At 37.0% G+C, this 20,312-nt stretch overlaps 1 protein-coding gene across 3 annotated transcripts in view; it reads right to left on the bottom strand.

The window, feature by feature from the left end:
* Window positions 1–2,516: 2,516 nt before the first annotated feature.
* Window positions 2,517–20,312, bottom strand: part of DNAJC5B (DnaJ heat shock protein family (Hsp40) member C5 beta) — an 84,721-nt gene continuing 66,925 nt past the window's right edge. For all 3 annotated transcript variants that reach the window (XM_055286207.2, XM_055286206.2, XM_055286208.2), the window contains one exon: window positions 2,517–2,712. In XM_055286207.2, coding sequence (XP_055142182.1) covers window positions 2,618–2,712 — 95 coding nt within the window. In that variant the 3' untranslated portion in view covers window positions 2,517–2,617. The remainder of the gene's footprint in view (window positions 2,713–20,312) is intronic.

Below are 20,312 nucleotides of genomic sequence, written 5' to 3' on the forward strand. Positions count from 1 at the left end.
CTACTAAAAATACAAAAATTAGCTGGGTGTGGTGGCACGTGACTGTAGTCCCAGCTACTCAGGAGACTGAGGCACAAGAATTGCTTGAACTCAGGAGGCAGAGATTGCAGTGAGACTCTGTCTCAAAAAAATAATAAGTTAATTAATGTATAGACAGTTTTTTCATGCTAGATATAGAATGTCACTTATTCTAGAAGAATTGAGATATATGTATATATGTGTGTGTGTTTTGGTAAAGAAAAATGCACATGTATGTTTTTTATTATGTTCTACTATAAGACAGCAAAAAAATAAATGGATGACTCATGGAACTTTTTAAGAAGTCTCCTATTCCAGTAGCACAATGCCCAGGATAGGTGGTGAGCTGTTGACACGGGCTGTTCATTGGACTCTGTGTGACCACTGATGAGGCTCACGCTCAGCATTTCTCTTCTTGCCTTGAAGCTTCCCTGCTAAGATGCTTGTGGGTTCAGAATGACTGCCAGTGCTTCCGGATAGCACTTCTGTAGACCCCCACAATATACTTCAGCAGCTTCTCCTCTGATGAAGAGTGGATTCTTGTATCTCTGTAGCTGAAGGAGCATTCTGCAGAATTCATTCCCTCATTCATAGGTATTCAAGTGCTTGCATTTGTCACACATCATTGTAACCAGAAACTAGCCCTTTGTGAGGAACATTGGCCAGAACCCCTCTAGCAATTTGATTCAGCCATCTGATTCTGATTCTGATCCATGCCCTGTTCTCATCTTAACCACTCTTGGACCAGCTTCCTGGGGAACTAGGAGTGGAAGCAAAAAATTCCATGTGAGAAAGGAAAATGAGGTCTGGGCGAGAAAGTGAAGGTGAGCTTTGTAATTTGTAAGTTGCTTTTCAAAATAGACCTGACCTTTTGCTTAAAAAGACCACAGGAAGGAAATGGAATGGCTCAAATTATCCACAGATTGCGCTATTTATCCTATTGTTTCCTCCAAATGGAAAGTAGCATTTGTTTGTTGAGTACTGCGTTCCAAGCACTTGCTGGTTACTGGAGCTGTTAATACTGGGTGTTTCCATGGGTCTTGTTGGGTGAGAGAGTTTATATGCATCAAGAGTCACAGTACATTTGTCTGTGTGCGTCAACATATACAAATTCATTTAAAACCACCTTACATTTGTTGAACATTTGACTTTTCAGATTTCTTTCACTTTAGCCATTTTATCTGGTGGACCAACTTGGAAGGTGGTCAGGGCAGATATGAAAACAGAGCCATAGAGAGATTAGCTATGTTATTTTCATCTCACTTGGTCACAAGGCTAGTTAATGAAAGTTTAGATTGGAACCAGTTTTCTTAACTTTCAAACCAAGGCTCTGTCTACTTGATTACATAGAAAAATAATTTCAGTAACTAAAGAGTTAGAGGGGAATTTTAATGACTTCAGAAGTGTCAGAGCTATAACACTAATTCTCACTTACAATATATATTTAGCAGCAATTAACTATAATTTTTTGGGGTGGAATAAGAAACAAGAAAAAAGATAAAGACATTTTATACAATATTATATAAAAACATAACAAGATCTTGAAAATGCAATATTATATAAAGAAGTAAGAAAGACCTAGAAAAACGAACACTTTTTCTGCCATAGTATTTTAGAAATAGCACATGGTTTCTACCACATAATAAATATAAGAATCAAACAAGCAAATGCAGAGATGACCTCTGGGCTTAAATTGTGTAACATGCACAGAGCTGAGCAATTTCTGGTCAAGGCAACTAATTTTGACAAAAATGAGGTGATATGTGCTTTGGTATAAATTTAGGCTCTAGCGTATAGAGTTCTACCCCTTCATGTGTTTTTTTTTCCTTAGTCTGGCTAATCTGAGCCAGTTATACAAAAACTATTTTACTAGAAAATGATCAACATGCTGATGGCGTAGGTTCAGGCTCAGAATGATTTTCTGGTTCACTTACAACATTTAACCAGGTTGAAGTTTTGTTTTGTTTTGTTTTTAAGAAAATCTAAAAGTACACACAAAACCTGCTTCTTCCTGGTTTTACTTACCAGTTTTCAGTAAATGCCAATTTTTAATGTTCCAAAAATATATCTTAAAAATGAGATTTAAAAAAAATATAATCATCCCTTTCTGGCTTTTGAAATATTTCTATAACTTTATTGAATATTGACATGGAAGAGGCTCCACACACAAAAACTCTTTATAAGTTCTCATATATTTCGATGATCATGTTCGTGGTAGATATGAATATTGTGTTAAATGGAAGAAGAGTGGCTTTTGTTCTGGAATATTACTTTGGTCAGTTAGGAATTAGATCTGCCTCACATAAAGGGCAGGTTCATAAAGGCTGTACAATTCCACTGTCCTACATCAGGCAAGGCGCGTAAAATAACTCTTCAGGCCTTTATTCACCCAAATTGAATGTGTTTCATAAGAAATTCTACTCAGAGAGAAAGTCTGCATACTGAGAAAATTATATAGCAATCATGTTTTCCTAACCCAAAAATAAAACACCAAGATGGAAAAGTTCACAGCACTTTATGCCCCACACGCTCCCCTACGACCATCTGGAGACAAGACTGAACTGAGAGGAGGGACTGTGGACTCTCTGAGAGCTCAATATCAAACGTCTGTGCAATAACTTCGAGATCCTTCTTTGATTAGCTGTGTTTTCTCATTTGCATTTGTAGGCTGGAGAAAAACTGGAAAGTCCAAATCTAAAAATAAACAAAGCAAAGCAATAAACACTCTCATCATGTTACAGTTCTTTTAATGAAGCAAGTGATAGGTATTTTTGTGGAAATCATGACTGGCAAATCAACTCAATTCATAAGATATCAATATACCTACCATTTTAAGGACTTCGAAAGGGAGGAGGCACTGTCTTTACTCTTTATTCAAGTTTTGTCAGTCATGGAATTATAAAACCAAAGCACCAAACCCAGCTTTCATCTGGAGGGCACTTGCTGAACCTGGTGAACTTGAACTTTAGTTTTCACCATCTTGTGGGGATACAGACAGAACCATCACATATAGTTGTGCAGATTGGAAACTGAACATTATCAAAGGGCACCTTTCATATAGACTACAATGTATATCTACAGGAAAGGTATAGTTTATATGAAAGATGCACCCTGGCATTATGTAGTGTACAATTGGATGACTGGCCCTTGTTGGGACAGGAGTTAAAACTGAGAGTTTGCTTAGAGGGAGAGTCTAATAGAAATATCCTCACATAAAGCTAGTGCCCAAAATGGTTATGCTTTCTCTAAAATCACTAAATCTACTCCTAAATCTACAGAGAGATTTGTTAGCGTTTGATTTGGGTGCTGAGTTGAGAAAGCTGCCCTAAAAATGTTCAATGGCAAGCCAATGTATACACAAGTTGGTGGACCAAGTTTTCAATATCTCTGTGTTCTAAGAAACCTCAAGATGACAATTTAGTTTAAAGAGGTCCAGTGCAAGATGTGCTCTCAGGCACTTAGCAAAAGTGAATGACCTCACCTTCAACCTAGGCCTCAAAATATCATAATAAAATTGCAAGAAACATGAGCTCATAGTAAAAACTATTAGAGGTAGAGAAATAGATGTGTGTGTGTGTGTGTGTGTGTGTGTGACAGAGAGAGAGAGAGAGACAGAGAATGAGAGAGAGAGAAAGAGAAAGAGAGAGAAAGAGACAGAGAGAGAGATTACATATAGAAACAATGCATGCTAAGATCCAATATAAACAGCAGAAGGCCAAATCAGACCCAGAAAGACTTCAAGAACTGCTTTTATCAGACACAGAATACAAAATAATTATGTTTTAAAAGTAATTAAATAAATTAAATAAAACAATAGATCTTAAAAATTTTAAACAGAATTTCTGGAGATTAAAACATGGAAAAAACCTTCTTGAATTGGCTTAACAGCTAAAGAAAGAATTAGTGAAGTAGAAAACAGATTGGAAGAGATTATCCAAAATTTAAGAGAGACAAGGAGAAAATATAAAAGAGGTTAAAGGACATGATGGATAGAATTATAAGGTCTAACATATCTAACATAACTTTCAGAAAGAAATAAAAAAAAAGAGAGACAATATTTGAATATTTGATGGCTGAGACTATTCTAGAATTGATGAAATACACCAATCCATAGATCCAAGAACAAGCCAGGATAAATTAAAGAGTGCAGTGGCTCACTCCTGTAATCCCAGCACTTTTGGAGGCCGAAGCAGGCAGATCACAAGGTCAGGAGATCAAGACCATCCTGGCCAACATGGTGAAACTCTGACTCTACTAAAAATCCAAAAATTAGCTGGGCATGGTGGCACACACCTGTGGTCCCAGTATTCGGGAGGCTGAGGCAAGGAGAACTGCTTGAACCCGGGAGGCAGAGGTTGCAGTGAGCTGAGATTGCGCCACTGCACTCCAGCCTGGTGACAGAGTGAGACTCTATCTCAAAAAAAAAAAAAAAATACATATATATATATATATTTAAAACATCTTAGTCACATTGCAGAACAAAAGACAAGGATTTTAGGCTGGGTGCAGTGGCTCACGCCTGTAATCCCAGCACTTTGGGAGGCTGAGGCTGGCAGATCACCTGAGGTCAGGAGTTCAAAACCAGCCTGGCCAATGTGGTGAAACCCCATCTCTACTAAAAGTACAGAAAAAAATTAGCCAGGCGTGGTGGCAGGTGCCTGTAAGCGCAGCTATTTGGGAGGCTGGGGCAGGAGAATCGCTTGAACCCGGGAGGTGGAGGTTGCAGTGAGCCAAGAGCGAAACTCTGTCTAAAAAAAAAAAAAAAAAAGAAAGAAAGAAAAAAGAAAAGACAAGGATTTTAAAAGCAATCTTACTTCTCAATAGCAAATATGGAAGCTAAAACTATGGAGCTAAAAAAACTGTGAAGCTAAAACGTATTGAAACTATGTCTCCAGTATACTGAAAGAAGACATCAATCTATATTTATTGACAAACTCCCTTAATAAGTTACATTTCTTTTTTAAAAGAGCATGATAAAGATATTTTCAGACAGTAAAAACAAATTTTTCTAACTGCAGACTCAATTTAGAAGATATAATTCAGGCAGAAACAGTTATCAGATGAAAGAATTGAGCTGTAAAAAGAAAATAATTGAAAAAAAACAGTAAATATGTCAGTAAAACCAAATAATTATTAAATATATAAAGCAATAATAAAAATTTATGAGGCTTAAAATTGAGAAAAATCTAAAATATAAAAATAATGTATAAGTCAGAAATAGATTGATCAGGGTTAAAGTGTTACAGAATTCTTGTATCGTTCAAGAGGAGGGTAAAGATAAGAATTGACTTTAAACTTTAACAAATTAAATACATTTGATAAATTTTCAGGGTAATTCCAAAAGAACAGAAAAGAGAATATAATTTCCAAATCAAAGGACAGAAGGAAATCAAATAAGAAAAGACACTCTGACAATTTAAAAGAAAAAAAAAGAGAAACAGGAAAAACATGTCAACTTAAAGTGATAAATATAATGATTAAAAAATTACCAGAAAGTAGGTATATGTATATATCTTATTACATGTCCAGCAGTGTTCTTAGCACTTTATGTATATTAACTCACTCAATAGCTATAATAATGCTATGAGGTAGGGTTGTTATTATAACCATTTTACAAATGAGAAAACGGGGGCACAGACTGTGTAACTAGACTAAGGTTACACAGGTAGTAAGTAATAGGGCTGATATTCAAACCAAGGCAGTGTTTCCCAGAGGTCTGTTCTCTTCAAGACTATTTCTCTATTGCCTCTCACAAAAAGTAGGTTAGTAGAAAAAGATCAAAGTACATTATATTGAAGATAATAAATACCAATGGATATAATACTCTATTTAAAAGAAAAATATTGTCAGACTGAATTTTAAAAACCCAAGCTACATTAAAAAATAAGGATAAAAATAGAGAGTAAAATGATGAAAACATATTTATCACACAAACACTAGTGGGAAGAAATCCAATGTAAGTATATTTTAACAGACAAAATAAGATATAAGGCAAAAGCATTTCTGGAGCTAGAAGTAACTCCATAATAATAAAATGTTTAATTCACCAAATAGCTGTAAATATTCTAAATTTATATATACTAATAACATAACCTCAAAATCAAAATCATAAATCAAAAATCGAGAGAACTTTATAGAGAAATAGAAAAATTCATCATCACAGTGGAAAATTTGACTGCTTTCAGCACTTAACTCCTGAAATCAAGCAAGGAAATCTTATGTAGAATTTGAAAAGGACTATGTTATGGACTGAATTGTGTCTCCCCAAAATTTGTATGTTGAAGTCCTAATTCCTAGTACCTTACAATGTGATCATATTTGGAGATAGGGTCTTAAAGAGGTAATTAAGTTAGAAGGAAGTCACTAAAGAGGGCCCTAATCCAATAGGACTAGTGTCCTTATAAGAAGAGATTTGGACACAAAGGAAACACCATGTGAAATCACAGGAAGATGAACAGCTACAAAACAAGAAGAGGGGTGTCAGAAGAAACCAACCCTGCTACCTTGATCTCTGACTTCTGGCCTCCAGAACTGTGAGAGAATAAATTTCTGTTATTTAAACCCCCAGTTTGTAGTACTTTGTCATGGCTTCCTTAGCAAACTAATATATACAATAAATTAGCTTTATTCAATAGACATATATGGAACAATGAACGTAACAAATGCATAATGTGTTGTTTTGAAGCACATTTATAAAAACTGGCTAAGTTCCAGGCTGTACAGCAAGTCCTAAGACATTTCAAAGCACTGGTATCATAGTGTTGACATTTTCTGATCACAGCGCAGTCAAGTTAGATACAAACAACAAAAAGTAACCTCGAAATTCCAAGATTGAAAATTAAGATATGCACAGGCCTAGCTTAAAGAAAATATCATAATAGAAATCAGAAAATATTTAGAACTCAGATGATGAGAACAATATAAGAACGTGTGTGTGTGTGTGTGTGTGTGTGTGTGTAAAGCTAAAGTATAACTTATAGGAAAATTCAAAATTTATAGCCTTAAATTTTTAATGTAAGAACAGAGGAAGGGCTGAAAATTAAGAAGTACAAAAATTAAGATGTTAGAAAATGAACAAAATAAACTGAGAAATAAGAAAGAAAGAAAAGAAAGAAAGAAAGAAAGAAAGAAAGAAAGAAAGAAAGAAAGAAATTAAGTAGAAACAATAACAAAACCAAAAGTTGTTTATTTGAGAAGACTGATAAGACTGTAAGACATCTGGTGAGAATGGTTAAAAAAAAAAGAGAGAGAGAGAGAAAGCATTAATGACCAATGTAAAGAATAAAAAATAGAATAATCATGCAGATACTATAGATGTATAAAGGATAAGAGGAAATCTTGAAGAAACCATTTTTTCTTTTTGTAAAAAAAGAAGGGAAACCTAACAGGTGTATAAACATTAAATAAATTAAATCAATAGTTTAAAATTTGCACAGTTACATGCTAGCCCAGAAAGTTCTTCAAAATCCTGTAGAAAGAATCCCAGTATTACACAAACTCTCCAAGAGAAGTAAAAAGCAAAGGAATACTTCATAATTTATTTCATGAGGCACAATCTTGATACAAAATACAGTAAGGAAAGTTTAAGAAAGAGAAATTATAGACCACTCTCATTAACATTGTCACAAACATCTAAAACAAAATATTGACCAGCTCATTTCATCAAATAATACAATAGTTAATACATGAAGACTATGCTGAGTTTAATTATCTAAGGAGTGCAAGGTTGTTTTAATATTGGAAAACCAATTCATATAATTCATCACATTAACAGATCAAAGGAGAAAAATCATGACCATCTCTGATGAAGAAAAAATATTTGAAAAAATTTTACTTCCGTGATGAAATATGAAGGTCTAACAAAATAGGAATAGAAGACAATTTTCTTAACCTGATCAAAAACCTACGGCAAACCTACTAATTATGACGCAACCCTGAAAGTACCTTCTCTTCAACATTTTACTAGTAGTCTTGGCAAACACAGACAGGCAAAACAAAAAATGGGTTCACATACTTGGTGTGGTTTTAAAAAAATAAAAAATGATAAGAGATGGAAGGGAAGAATCAAAACTGTCAGTACTCACAGATGAGACAAACAGTTATGTAGAAACCCTAAAGAATTTACAGGTAAATAATTAAAATTAGCAAGAGAGTTTAGCTAGTTTCTTGGATTCAAAAATCAATGTTTTTAAAAGTACATTTCTATATGCCAGAAAACAAGTAGAAAAATACATATATAATTGATTGGTAGTAAGAAAAATGGTAAAGTATTAAAAAATAAATGTAATAAAGGTATAGAAAATACATCCTTAGTGAAGGCCAATAAATGGTGAAATATACCATGTCACATATTAAAAGACTCAAATTCTTAAAAGTGTCAATTCTACCTGTTGATCTGTAGATTCACTGCAATTCTAACCAAGATCCTAAAAAGTTTTGCTTAGGGAATTCTTGTTAAATAACTTGACAAAAACCTGATTTTGAGATTTATATAAGAAAGCAAAATGCTAAGGATATATGACTCTCCTGAAGTACAAGTGAGGAGGACTTGCTTAAACAGATATTAGGGATTGTTATAAATGGGTTTGGTATTGCATAAAATAAAAAAAAAAGACCAATGGACTAGAACAGAAAGCCCAGAAACTGCTCCATATATCTACTGAAACTTAATGTTTATCAAAACCAAAATTAGAAATCAGTGTGCTGAAGCAATTCGTTGTCTATCTGGAAAAAAAATGAAATTGGAGTCCCACATCATACCACATGTAAAACATCAATTCCAGGTGATTAAACTCTTATATGTGAAAAGGCAAAACTATAAAACTTCGAAAATCTATATAGGAGAACATCTTTATATGTTTGAGGTAGTACAGGATTTCTTAATCAAACTACAAAAATCACTAAACATAAAGGCAAAGACTGAAAGTCTGTCTACATTAAAATCAAGAACTTTGATTCATCAAAAAATGCCATAAAGAGTAAAACACCAAGTCACAAACTGGGAGAATATGTTTTAAATAAACATAATCAATGAAGAATCAATACCCAGAATATTTTAAAAATCAGTAAGGAAAAGGCAGATGACATAATTTTAAAACCTGCAAAAGATCTGAATGGGCATTTCATAGAAGGGGATCCCCAAATGAGCAATGAACATATGAAAAGATGTTCAACTTTAATCAAGGAGATAAAAATTAGAACCACAATGACACACCATTTCCCACCTACTAGATTGTCACACATTTACCATCTGGGGATGTCAAGTGGAGGCAAGGGTGTGGGGCAACAGGAACTCTCGTTAACTGTTAGTGGGAATGTAAATTAGTGCAATGATTTTGCAGAACTGCTTGATGTTACCTAATAAGTTGTACAAGTGCATATCCTTTGACTAAGTAATTGCATCCTCCATATATACCTAGAAAAACTCTAGCATTCATGCACCAGAAAATACATGCAAGAATATTCATAACAGCACTGTTTGTAATGGCAAAAAGTGGACAGTACTCAAATGTCCATTAGCAGTAGAATGGATAAGTAAATTATGGGATGTTCTCCCAAAATATTATACAACAGTGAAAATACATGCATGACAGCCACAATGTGAATGAATCTCAGAAGGACAACGCTGAGTGGAGCACACACAGACATAAAATGGGAATAACAGACACTGCGGGCTGCTAGAGTGGGGAGGGGAGAAGCAGACATGGGTTGAAAAACTAACTATTGGGTACTATGCTCACTACCTGGGTGACAGGATCTGTACCCCACACTTCAGCGTCACACAATATACCCATGTAACAACCCTGCACATGTACCCGCGAATCTAAAATAAAAGTTGAAACCATTTTTTTTAAAAAAGAAATATTACACAGTAAAAATAAAGTTGAAGAAAGATAATTATTGCAAATAACTCTATTCATTTACAGTTCAAAAATAGGGAAAATCAAGCAGTATGCCATTAGGATTATAAATATAGTTGTAATACTAAAAAGAATAGTAAGAACTGGTTACACATGATTTAAGATCATTACGTCTGAGGAGGGAAGAGCAAACAAGGAACTCTAAAGGTGATGGTAACATTCTTTTTCTGAGGTAGAAACTCAGGTCATATTTATTTGTATCACTTAATATTTGAGAAAAACAATAACAGATAAAGGAGTTAGGTGAATTACCCCCAGAACCTCAACCAGTATCTTAGAGAGCTGAGGCCTGAGCCAGGATTGTCTGACTCCACAGCCCTCTGTCCTAGCCCCTGGCGTGGACTGCCCTCAAGGTAGCTGGTGTAATAAGCTGAGTCACCTTTGCCCTGTCCCTTTTCGTGGATGTTAATGCTTTGCTTAGGCCTGTGATTTCCTCCACTCGCTGTGCTGCGTGAATTTGCAGAGAACAAAGGACTCTCCTTTTCTGAAGGAAGGGTGTTCAGTTTCTTTTTCTAGTCAAATCTTGGTCTACCCTCTCCCCCACTATATATTTTTAAAATTGAGATGAGATTCACATAACTTAAAACCAACCATTTTAAAGCAAACAATTCAGTGGCATTGAGTACATACACAGTTAATGTATGACCCACACTTTATCTAATTGCAAAACATTTCTATCTCTCCAAAAGGAAACCCAGTCCCCATTAAACAGTTGCTCCCTATTCTTCCTGCCCCACAGGCCCTGGCAACCACCAATCTACTTTCTGCCTCTTTGGATTTACCTATTCTGAATATTTCATATAAATGGAATCGTACAATATTTGTCCTTTTGTGTCTGATTTTTTCCATCTAGCATGATCTTCCCAGGTTCGTCCACATTGTAGCATCCACATGTATCAGTACCTCATTCCTTTTTATGGCTGAATAATATTTCACCTCCCCTCTATATTTTTGCATTTTTCTCCATGGAGTCTCTCAAGTCCTTTTCCCCCTTTTCTAGGTAATCCTACCACTCTTGCACTTCTCTAGCACACTGGGGATGGGGATATCCAGCTACTTCCACTTATCATGTTTCATTTTGATGGTTTGAACCTTTGTCTAAGCATATCTCACTTTGGGTTTCTTTGCAAAAATAGTCATTGCACAACTTCTGCTTCATTCGATTACTTGATAAAACTATTCAATAGAACAGCCCAATATGACTCTACCTGCCTTGCCTGGCATGCAAAGCTCCATTCACCATCTTATCCACAAGAACATGGGGAGAGGCTGTGACAATTCTTTGGTTGTACTAAGATTGGTCCCTTCTAGAGTGCACCATCCCCAGAATCCCCTACCCCTCAACTCCTCTTCCTTGTTAAAGTCTTCTGCTTTCGATGTCACTTCTGGGAAAGTGTTCTCAACCTACATGCAGGTGAGGCCTCAAGTGCTCACTTTCACAGCCCCTGTGCTTCTCCTTTGGCAGGCTTATTGTACCTGTAAATTAACTAGTTCTTCATGTGATAATTTACTTAATATTTGTCTCCCCTTCTCCCCTTCTAGTTTGTAAGGTCCAAAGTACCAGGAACTATGTCTTCATTTTCTCTAGCCCCTGGCATGGCATCAGGCAAATACTAAGTGCTCACTAAATGTTTGCTGTTGAAAGACTATCTCAATAAACCTGACCAGTAAGTTTGCTTACTGAAACTTGATGGCCAAAAATCAAAGAAATCTTGGGTTCACTTTGAGCTGCTTTTTGGGGGAGCATTCAGAGCTGACAAACCTGTTCTACTGCTCTGGCCCAAGACCTTGATGGTGCTTGCTTGATATTTTAATATAAAGAAGAAGCAAAGCATTCTTGACTAGTTGCAAGCATTGTTTTCTACGCATTATTTTTAGAAATTGATTCCTTTTGACTGGGAGAAAGGGGTAGGAAGAAGCTTGAGTCGGGAGTGGCAAAAAGGGGAAGGATGAATTTAATATCTTCCTTCGTGCCTTTTTCCTGGGCAGTAAGATGTGATGAATACTAAATAGCAAATGTAATAAATGTCTCAATATCTTGGCCAAGAGTGAAAGTCTAATTACAAGCCATATGGCCTCTTCTTCTCAGTGGTTGTGTGGTTGTGAATGTATTTGGGTTTTATCCAGGTGAGTGGCAGGAACAGTTAAGCAGTCAACAGATTTTTCTATGCACCGAATCTCACATTTTTAGATCCAAGGTTAATAGTATAAAACACTTTCTCTTTTATTCTCCCTCCTTTAAAAAAAATTGGGGAAATCATGATTCCACAGTTTTTTTGTTTGTTTGTTTTAGGGTTTAGCTGGAAATTTTGGTTGGATGTCATTCTACTGCCTTCAGCTTGGAAAACCAAACTGAATTTAGATCTTATATTTTGGGTTTGCTTTGCCAGGGTGTTCAGAGGTAACTGGTTCCAATTTGGGCTCTTGCTTCCATACCTTCTCTCTCTCTCTCTCTCTCTCTACCACACACACACACACACATACACACACACACATGCCCGCACGCACACACACTGCATACACATACATTGTCCCATGAAACAAAGCTCTCTCTCAAGATGGTCTGTAAAGCCCTCATAGTGGAATTGTGATTTCATCATGGCCTTCAGCTGCTAGAGGAGTATAGAGTCTAAGTGAGCTTTTTAAAAATATACCACCCAAAATTTCATAAAGTAGAACTCCTAATTTGTGAACATATGAAAGTAAGGGAAATAAGTTGGTACCTATTACCTTTTACCTTTAAGATTTCAAATTTTCAAAGACAACAAAACTGGGGAAGGGTTCCCCCAAGACACAGTCTATCTTCCATTTTATCTTGATTGATTCATAAAAATGATAGAATGCCTCTATGTTCCTGGGATCCCATTGGGAGTATATTTCTATTTTAAGAAAGACATGGGAATCTGCTTATAAGTTCTGTAGTTGCCAGTGAATACTGAAGATGCCACTGTTTGAACTTTCCCCCCTTTATTTCTTAAAGGTAGAAGCTGGATTATTCTTTCTGATATAGTTTAAAGGGACATAAAAACCCAAACAAATCTCTCCCTTCTGCTACCAAATTCCACCCTGTACCACCACTATTGAACAGAGATTGGTACAATTTTGTATCATCAAAAGGTAGCTTAGACTTTAGCTACAGTCAAGGAGTAAGCATGTTTGAATATGCACATAAAAACAAATACTCAAGAAAAAGTCATAGATACATAATTAGAATTGTTAAAACTATCTTAAGGCAGGTGAAAAATTTCTAATAGTTTTTATAAGTCAACAGTTAAGAAAGGATTTGATATTTCAAATTTGGATTTCATAAATTAAGAAATAGTTATAATGTCCTATAACATGTACTTAAAAGTGAAATTTGTGGTGTTTTTTCACTGATTTGATTTGGCTCTGTGTTCCCACACAAATCTCATCTTGAATAGTAATCCCTACATGTCGAGGGAGGTGATTGGATCATGGAGACGGTTTCCCCCATGCTGTTCTCTTGATAGTGAGTTATCACAAGATCTGATTAGGTTAAAAGTGTGGCACTTCCCTTTCGCTCACTCCTCTCTCTCCTGCCGCCTTGTGAAGAAGGTGCTTGCTTCTCCTTCACCTTCCTCCGTGACTGTAAATTTCCTGAGGCCTCCCCAGCCATGCAGAACTGAGAGGTCAATTAAACCTCTTTTGTTTATAAATTACCCAGTCTCAGGTGGTATCTTTATAGCAGAGTGATAACAGACTAATACAGAAAATTGGTACAGGCAGAGTGGGTTACTGCTATAAAGATAACCTGAAAATATGGAAGTGACTTTGGAACTGGGTAACAGTCAGAGGTTGGAACAGTTTGGAGGGCTCTGAAGAAGACAGGAAGATGTGGGAAAGTTTGGAATTTTCTAGAGACTTGTTGAATGGCTTTGACCAAAATGCTCATAGTGATACGAACAATGAAGTCCAGGCTGAGGTGGTCTCAGATGCAGATGAGGAACTTGTTGGGAGCTGAAGCAAAGGTCACTCATGCTATGCTTTAGCAAAGAGACTGACAGCACTTTGCCCCTGCCCTAGAGATCTGTGGAACTTTGAACTTGAAAGAGATGATTTAGGGTATCTGGTGGAAGAAATTTCTAAGCAGCAAACATTCAAGAGGTGATCTGGCTGATTCTGAAAGCCTTCAGTTATATATGTTCACAAAGAGATGGTTTGAAATTGGAATTTATCTTTAAAAGGCAAGCAGAACATAAGGTTTGGAAAGTTTGCAGCCTGACTATATGGTAGAAAAGAAAAATCCATTTTCTGGGATGGAATTCAAGCCTGATGCAGAAATTTGCATAAGTAACGAGAAGCTGAATGTTAATAGCCAAGATGATGGGGAAACTATCTCCAGGGCATGTACAGACCTTCACAGAAGGCCCTCCCATCACAAGCCTGGAGGCCTAGGAGAAAAAAAATGGCTTCTTGGGCCAGGGCCAGGGCCCCACTGCTCTGTGCAGCTTCAAGACTTGGTGCCCTGCATCCCAGCCACTCCAGCTCCAGATAAGGCTGAAAGGGGCCAAGGTACAGCTAAGGCTATTGCTTCAGAGGGTGCCTCAAACCTTGGTGGCTTCCACGTGGTATTGGGCCTGCTGGTGTGCAGAAGACAAGAGTTGAACTTTGGGATTCTCTGCCTAGATTTCAGAGGATGTATGGTAATGCCTGGATGTCCAAGCAGAAGTCAGCTGCAGGGGTAAAGCCCTTATGGAGAGCCTCTGCTAGGGCAATGCAGAAGGGAAATATGGGTTTGGAGCCCCCACACACAGTCCCCACTGGGGCACTGCCTAGTGGAGCTGTGAGAAGAAGGCTACCATCCTCCAGATCCCAGAAAGGTAGATCCATCAATAGCTTGCACCAAGAACCTGGAAAAGCCACAGGCACTCAATGCCAGCTTGGAAAATCAGCTGCAGGGTCTGTACCCTGCAGAGCCACAGGGGCAGAGCTGCCCAAGGCTATAGGAGCCCACCTCTTGCATCAACATGCCCTGGATATGAGACATAAAGTCAAAGGAGATTTTGGAGCTTCAAGATTTAATGACTGCCCAGCCAGATTTCAGACTTGTCTGGGGCCTGTGGTCCCTTTGTTTTGACCAGTTTCTCCCTGGTCAAATGGGAATATTTACCCAATGCCTGTACCTCCATTGTATCTTGGAAGTAACTAACTTCCTTTTGATTTTACAGGCTCATAGGTAGAAGGGACTTGCCTTGCCTCAGATGAGACTTTGGACTTGGACTTTTGAGTTAATGCTGGAATGAGTTAAGACTTTTGGGGACCGTTGGGGAGGCATGATTGGTTTTGAAATGTGAAAAAGACATGAGGTTTGGGAGGGGCCAGGGGCAGAATGATATGGTTTGGCTCTGTGTCCCTATCAAATTTTATCTCAAATTGTAATCTCCATGTGTTGAGGGAGGGACCTGGTGGAAGGTGACTGGATTATGGGGCTGGTTTCCCTCATCCTGTTCTCACGATAGTGAGTGAGTTCTCATGAGATCTGAAAGTTTAAAAGTGTGGCACTTCCCCTTTGCTCACTGTCTCTCTCACCTGCCGCCTTGTGAAGAAGGTGCTTGCTTCTCTTTCACCTTCTGCCATGATTGTAAGTTTCCTGAGGCCTCCTCAGCCATGTGGAACTGTGAGTCAATTAAACCTCTTTTGATTATAAATTACCCATACTCTGGTTGTATCTTTATAACAGTGTGAAAACAGACTAATACAGTAACTGAATTCAAATTATAAATGTATTTCCCTAGTTAACCCCTGTTCCTTTCTCTTATTTGTTAGTATAGTAAGGTATAAGAAGACAAAGTGTTAAGTAGCTATTACTTTTATTCTGGAGTAAAGATTGCCCCATGTCAGTTTTACTATACTTTGCATCTTGACATTTCTGGATAAAAGATGGGGAGAATAATAGAAGAAAGAACTGCTAATCATATTTCCTTAAAATCAGTGCTCATGTGTGAAAAACTAATTTCCTGTGGTAATCTTCATATGCTGGTCAAATCTCCAAGTACAATATAATAATCTGTAACATAGCATTTAGATGGGTAATTAATATAAAGCCCTGGCTCCACTTAGTCTTCCCCGTCCCACTTTGTCTCATCTTAATTAGTTTTCCCCTTCCCTAAAACCAGAGTATTATGCTCTGGAGGCATATTGTCTTCTTCCTTGCCAGTGAGGGTTGGCTCTTCTGTTCTTTTAAACATCCTTATATAATGTAGATTTTTAAATGTAAATGTAAAGTTAGCTAATAGTTCCTTCAAAGAAAAATTTCTGTTGGCAAAAGTCATCAAACTTGAAATCCTGATTTATAGTACACACAAGGAAATATCCTCAGTAGTGGCTATATAACTTGCCAAACTCAGTTCAAAATGAAAATGTGAGGTACCTTATTCAAAAATTAAGAATTTTAAGACAGTGACAGCACAGCAGCAAACCAAGTGCTAGAAATCTTAGACAGTGCAACAAGGCAAGAAAAAGAAACAAAAGGAATACAGATTGGAATGGGAGAAATAAAACTGTTTCTATTTGTAGATGATATAATTGTCTACATAGAAAATCCCAAGGAATTTACACACACACAAAAATCCAAACTGTTAAATGAGTTTAGCAAAGACATGGGATACAAAGGCAATATAAAAAGAACTTGTAAATACTTGCAATGAACAACTGCAAGCAAAATTAAAACCAGTGCCACTTACAATAGCTCTCTCCAAAATAAAATACTTAGGTACCCATTTAACAAGACATTACCAGCTTTGTATGCTGAAAACTACAAAATGCTCATGAAAAAAATCAAGTGAGACCTGGATAAGTAGAGATACATACTGTTGATGGATTGGAATATTCAACATAGTAAAGATGTCAATTCTTTCCAAGCTGATCTACAAATTTAATGCAATTCCAATAAAAATCTCAGCAGGATTTTTCTGTAGATATAGACAACTTGATTCTAAAATTTATATGGAAAAGCAAAGATACTAGAAGAGCCAAGACAATTTTGTAAAAAAAATAAAGCTGGAAGAATCACACTACCTGATTTTAAGGCTTACTTTAAAGCTACAAGAGAGCAAGACAGTGTGGAATTGATGAAGAGACAGACACATAGATCAATGGGACAGACTAGAGAGTACAGGGATATGTTCATAGAAATATGGCCAATTGATTTTTTTTTTTTTTTTAAATGGAGTCTTGCTCTGTCGCCCAGGCTGGAGTGCAGTGGCGCGATCTCCGCTCACTGCAAGCTCCACCTCCCAGGTTCACACAATTCTCCTGCCTCTGCCTCCTGGATTTATTTTTATTTTTATTTTTATTTTTATTTTTATTTTTATTTTTATTTTTTTGAGATGGAGTCTTGCTCTATCACCCAGGCTGGAGTGCAGTGGCACGACCTCTGCTCACTGCAACCTCTGCCTCCCGGGTTCAAGCAATTCTCATGCCTCAGCCTCCTGAGTCGCTGGGATTACAGGCACCTGCCACTGTGCCCAGCTAATTATTGTATTTTTAGTAGAGACAGGGTTTCACTGTGTTGGCCAGGCTGGTCTTGAACTCCTGGCCTCAAGCGATCCACCAGCCTCCGCCTCCCAAAGTGCTGGGATTACAGATGTAAGCCACTGTGCCCAGCCCTGGTCAACTGATTTTTGGCAAAGATGGAAAGACAATTCAGTGAAGAAAGGATACATAGTAGAGACCATGTAGAGGATACAGAGAACATTTTCAACAAATGGTCTTAGAACAATTAGATTCCATATTCAAGAAGAAAAAAAAGAGTCTGAACCTAAATCTCACACCTTATATGAAAATTAACTCAAAATATGTCATAAATCTAAATGTTAAACATAAAACTCAAAAACTTTTAGAAAACATTGGAGAAAGTCTTTATGACATAAAGTTAGTCTGAGTTCTCAACATAACACCACAAAAGCATAATCAATTTTTAAAAAACTGATAAATATGATTTCATCAAAATTTTCCTCTGCAAAGAAGCAGGAAAAGGGCATAATAACATGTGGATACCACATTTTTGTAAAACAAAAAAAAATTTACACAAAAATTGTATAAATGTAACTGTGTTTTGGTATCCTTGAGTGGTGCCTGAGGGTGGACTGTAGAGTTACGTTGGACTCTATGCCCTCCTTTGGTGGTTGAATTTTTATGGGCATCTCTTACTTATAAACAAAGTCCTAAACCTCCCCACCACAGGCAGCTTTCAAATGAGCAGCTGGCTAGAAAAGCCATGCAGAGGTGAGGATTGATTCCTCAGATTCCTCCCAAGTCTAAAATCCTAAGATTTTTTGATTAGATCCTACCTAACAATGAAGGATTCCCCAAGTGATAAAAAGTTTGCCATTTTTGAATTAAATTTCAGAATCACTAAAATAAGATTCTTAAAGCCCTAGTGTCATACCAGTGCCTTCTAATGGATTCAAACCTTGATGAATGCTGTTTATTCTTTGTCTTGAGTCACTTGATTTTTAAGTGGCTAGTAGATTCTTTCAAGCGTATTTTCTTAAAGAACCTTAAGTGAGTTCCCTTCTTTTGCAGAGCGGATGCAAGTGCAGTCCACTTATTGGACCACAGTCCAGAAAGCTTCAGATGAAGTCTGATTTTCATCCTTAACCAGCCTGAGCTCTGGATTAGTGGAGTACAAACGTGAATCTAACTAATAGAACTAACTGCAAATAAGGCATAGTTCCTTATAAGGAAAGGGTAGATCCAAGAGCAGTGCTGGATTTACTGCACAGTTAATGAAACTTCAGCTCAGGGACCCTCACCTGTGCACAGCCTTCCAAGGGCCTGTTGGGGCCCTAACGATGTGTTCACATTTTTTGTTATTTGCAAAAGACAGATATTTTGGCCACAATCAACAAAAACATCTCTTTCCACTTTGACTTTCCTTCCATCACATTTCTGTGTCTGATGAGTGGCAACAGAGGGACTGTAGACATTTTGGGGATTTGATTGAGGGGATAAAGAGTTAGGGATAGGTTTCTGTTGAATTTAGTGGGATATGTTTTTGTGGTTTGCAGCAACTCTGTTTGTTAATTATTGTTAGCCCTACGAGTGTAGAAATGACTTTAGGTAGATTCCTACAGCTCACTGTGCCAATTCACTTGCTGAGGGGACATGAAAATCTAAACCAATGGTGATGTTACAAAATGTGAATGTGTCCATTGGGCTCTAATGCTGGGAGTATTGGTTGGAGTAAGGACAACAAGATTTGAAATGTACAAAATCAAAGGTGTTCTGTGGAAAATTCCTCCAAATCTTATGTCTTCTATATGAAATAAACTAAATAGGCGTTTTCCTAAATTTGACAACAATCCCTAAAAATGTAGACAACATTATCAATAATGAGTTGTAAAGCTGAAATAAACTTTTCTAATTTACCAGTAATAAAACTTTTTGATCAAACACGCTAGAGGAAAGGCAGATTTTTCTATTTTTTTGATAGAAAATATTTCAAAATGTCCAGGCATGGTGGCTTACACCTGTAATCCTAACACTTTGGGAGGCCAAGGCAGGAGGATCATGAGGTCAGGAGATCAAGACCATCCTGGCTAACACAGTGAAACCCGATCTCTACTAAAAATACAAAAAATTAGCCAGGTGTGGTGGCACGTGCTTGTAGTCCCATCTACTCGGGAGGCTGAGGCAGGAGAATTGCTTGAACCTGGGAGGCGGCAGTTGCAGTGAGCCGAGATCGTGCCACTGCACTCCAGCCTGGGCAACAGAGAGACAGACTTCGTCTCAAAAAAAAAAAAAAAAAAAAAAAAAAATGGAAAATATTACAAAATTATTGCTATATTAATATGAAGAAGCAATCAATGGATGTGCAGCCACAAAGCCTCAGGGGAAGCGTATTGCAGAGGTGTGCCAGACAGTTAATTAAACAATTGCGATTTTTCTAGATTTTGTAAAATTTATGGTATTGTTAAGTATTTAAGCCTTGCAATTTGTTGTGATTTCTTTTTCTCATTCTAAATATATATTCACTTTCAGATCTAATTTTGTGTTCTTTTTCTTAAAGAGGTTTGCCCAAATTGTGTACATTTCAAGTCCCACAAAATCTGGATCCCTGCATAAGAGCTGTTAAATATTTAGAAATAAGATAAAGGTTTTCCTTTTGGTTAAGAATTCTTAACATAGTCAAACAGGATCGTAGTTTACTTCATCCAGGATCTGACCTCTGTGATGGAATTGGTAGCTCTAGGGTGTCAGAGCTGAGAACAGTGAGAGACATGTAGATTCATCACCAATCACCCAGCAGGGAGGAAACCTGGGTACAATCTGGCACCTAGTATGGATTTCTGTTCCAGAAAAGAAATCTTCCACAAAGAAGGTCTACTGAAATGACCTGGTGGAGCCTTT

The sequence above is a fragment of the Symphalangus syndactylus genome, chromosome 7, assembly GCF_028878055.3.
Source record: "Symphalangus syndactylus isolate Jambi chromosome 7, NHGRI_mSymSyn1-v2.1_pri, whole genome shotgun sequence".
NCBI lineage: Eukaryota > Metazoa > Chordata > Mammalia > Primates > Hylobatidae > Symphalangus > Symphalangus syndactylus.